The sequence below is a fragment of the Carlito syrichta genome, unplaced genomic scaffold, assembly GCF_000164805.1.
Source record: "Carlito syrichta isolate Samal-C Ts95f unplaced genomic scaffold, Tarsius_syrichta-2.0.1 Scaffold135727, whole genome shotgun sequence".
Taxonomy (NCBI): Eukaryota; Metazoa; Chordata; class Mammalia; order Primates; family Tarsiidae; genus Carlito; species Carlito syrichta.
In genome coordinates, this window is record NW_007079823.1 from 7385 (window position 1) to 10114 (window position 2730).

Sequence of the window (2730 nt, forward strand, 5' to 3'; positions counted from 1 at the left end):
CCACTCCCCTCGGCCTCCCAAAGTGCTGGGATTACAGGCTGAGCCACCGAGCCCGGCCATAATTTTTTATTTTATTGTAGAGATGAGGTCTCATCAAGTTGCCTGGCTGGTTTCGAACCCACGGGCCCAGGCAAGGCACTCGCCTCGGCCTCCCAAGTGCTGGGATGACAGGCTGAGCCACTGAGCCCGGCCCAGTGAGCCGCCTGTTTAAACGATGGCTGCTCCCCTCCACTACCTGGCCATTTAACTGATGGCTGCTGTTCTTGGAACCCAGTCTGCACTTTGATTCAGTAACACCCCAGACTCCTTTCTCTGTCTGCTGTGATCCCACCCAGCAGCGAGTTAAGAGGGAAGCCTTAGCTGAGTGAAGCCCTGTCCCCGTCTGCCGCCACCCTCCCTGGCCCTCGTGAATCCACGTCCTGTCTCTGTGGACGGGCCTAGTCTGGACATTCCGTGTAAACTGAATCACACCCCACGTGTCCTCTTGTGTCTGCTCTCCCTGACGTGATGTCCCCAAGGTCCCTCCATGCTGTGCCGTGAATCAGCGCTTCCTTTTAAAGTTTGTTTTTGAGTTAGAAGAGGCATACGCGCTCTTTAAAACACTGCGACCCACGCAACCCAGAATGGGGGGTGGGGGGGACACCCTGCGTCCCCACGGCAACTAGCCCCGCTGGGCTGGCGGCCTCCTGGGCCTCGTCTTAAAGGGGTCTCGTTTCCACCCCACCTGGAGTGGAGTCATGCAGTGCGTGTCTCCCCTGAGGTGGCAGGACGCTCTGCTCCTGGCCTGAGAGCCTGAGATCATGCCATCACCGTGCCTTGCATGTCCATGTGGACACGGTGTCCAGCGGGCTGGCCCCAGCCCTGTCTGGCTTTCCTTTCACTGCGAAGGCTCTGGGCGCTCCCTCCTGGGGGACGTTCGGGCTGCCCCGAGTGCCGTGTGGCCAAGCGCCTGCTGGGTCTGGAGCGTTCCACACTGCAGAGCGCCAGCTTTGTCTGGCACTCCCTCTGGGCAGTCAGAAGCCCATCTGGTCCTCTCACGCAGGGACCCTCCGGCGTCCAGCATGTCCACGCCCCTGGCCTGAGGCTTGATCCCGCTGCTGGGCCCTGCCCTCCCCGGACATTTGGCCTTGCGAGGTGGGGCAGGCCCGGGAGCCTGCATTCTGACCCCACTCCTGGAGGCAGAGGCTGGGGAGGCACCCCTCAGGCCACGTAGAGAGGCCCAGTCGGGCCTCCGCCTGGTGTCCCATCCGAGGCGAGAGTAGGGGTGGGGGAGCGCACGAGCCTTGCTGAAGGCAGAGGCCAGGCGCAGGGACCGCCCGGTGGGTCGGTCCAGAAAGGCAGCACCGGCGACCAAAACCCAGCAGAGGGCCAGGCAGGGAGGGCCGGGGAGTGCCTGGGGTGTGGAGCCTGGGGGCGGGGCCTTCGACGGGGTGTACCAGGACTCGGTTCGCAGAGGGGTGAGCTTTGCCGCACGTGAACTGTGACCTCGTTAGTCTGACTTGAAAACGTGGACTAGGAGCAGCAGCAGCAGGGGAACTTGGCTCTTTCTTTCAGAGGCAGGTCTTGGCGTGCTGCCCAGGCTGGTCTGGAACTTCCTGCCTCGAGCGATCCTCCCACCTCGGCCTCCCGAGTAGCTGGGACTCCGGGCGTGAGCCACCACACCTGGCTAGTTTCTTTATTTTTTGCACAGACGGGGTCTCGCTATGTCGCCTGGCCTGGTCTCAATCTTCAGGTGGTCCTCCCACCTCAGCCTCCCAAAGCACTGCAATGGCAGGCGTGCACCCCTGTGCCTGGCAGCAGCTGATACTTACATGGCACTTGCTGTGTGCCTCACCTCAGGGGTCCACAGGTGCAGCCCCTGGGTCCTACGCCCTGGCCTGTGTGTGTTAGCAGTACGTTTTCATGACTGGCACATGGTGGCATCTGCTGCCAGCTTCTGTGCTAGAAGGCAGTCAGCCCAGTCGGCACAGCGGGCCTGCCTTTCTTTTTTTTTTTTTGAGTTGGAGTCTCACTCTGTCACTCAGACTGGAGTGCAGTGGCTGCTGCAGCCACCGCAGCCTCGCCCTGCTGGGCTCCGCCATCCTTCCGCCTCAGCCTTCCGAGTAGCTGGAACTACAGGCGCGGGCTACCACGCCCGGCTCATTTTTGTTTTATTGTAGAGCTGAGGTCTCGCCAAGTTGGATGTGACCCCCATTGTCCTCCAAAGTGGTGTCGTTCCTTCCATCTCACAGATGAGCCTGAGGGTCCGAGAGGCCGTATCCCAGGGCTCAAGTGCGAGTCAGGGCTTGAACTCCGGCCCGGGCCCCCTTGTCCGGCCACGCGTTGCTCTCTGCAGGGGTCCTGGGCCCCTCGGCCCCGCCGACCCCAAGAGCCCGCGCCCCTCTTCCCCTCAGTCGGGCGTCTCCAGCTTCGGCGAGAAGTTCTCGCGCGTCAAGTTCTCGCCCTCCCTCACGCTGTTCGGCGGGAAGCCCATGGAGGGCTGGATTGCGGTGACGGTCAGCGGCCTGGTGACCGTGTCCCTGCTGAAGCCCAGCGGGCAGGTGCTCACGTCCACGGAGAGCCTGTGCCGGCTGCGAGGCCGCGTGGCGCTGGCGGACATCGCCTTCACGGGCGGCGGCAACATCGTGGTGGCCACGGCGGACGGCAGCAGCGCGTCGCCCGTGCAGTTCTACAAGGTGTGCGTGGGCGTGGTCAGCGAGAAGTGCCGCGTGGACACGGAGCTGCTGCCCT

General features: G+C 63.1%; 1 protein-coding gene across 1 annotated transcript in view; it reads left to right on the forward strand.

Annotated features, from left to right (window-relative positions):
- The window catches only part of MED16 (mediator complex subunit 16), a gene marked incomplete at its 3' end in the record, with an annotated part of 9432 nt that overhangs the window by 2382 nt on the left and 4320 nt on the right, over positions 1 to 2730 (forward strand). Inside the window, exon 5 of the mRNA XM_021708301.1 lies at positions 2394 to 2725. Coding sequence (XP_021563976.1) covers positions 2394 to 2725 — 332 coding nt within the window. The remainder of the gene's footprint in view (positions 1 to 2393; positions 2726 to 2730) is intronic.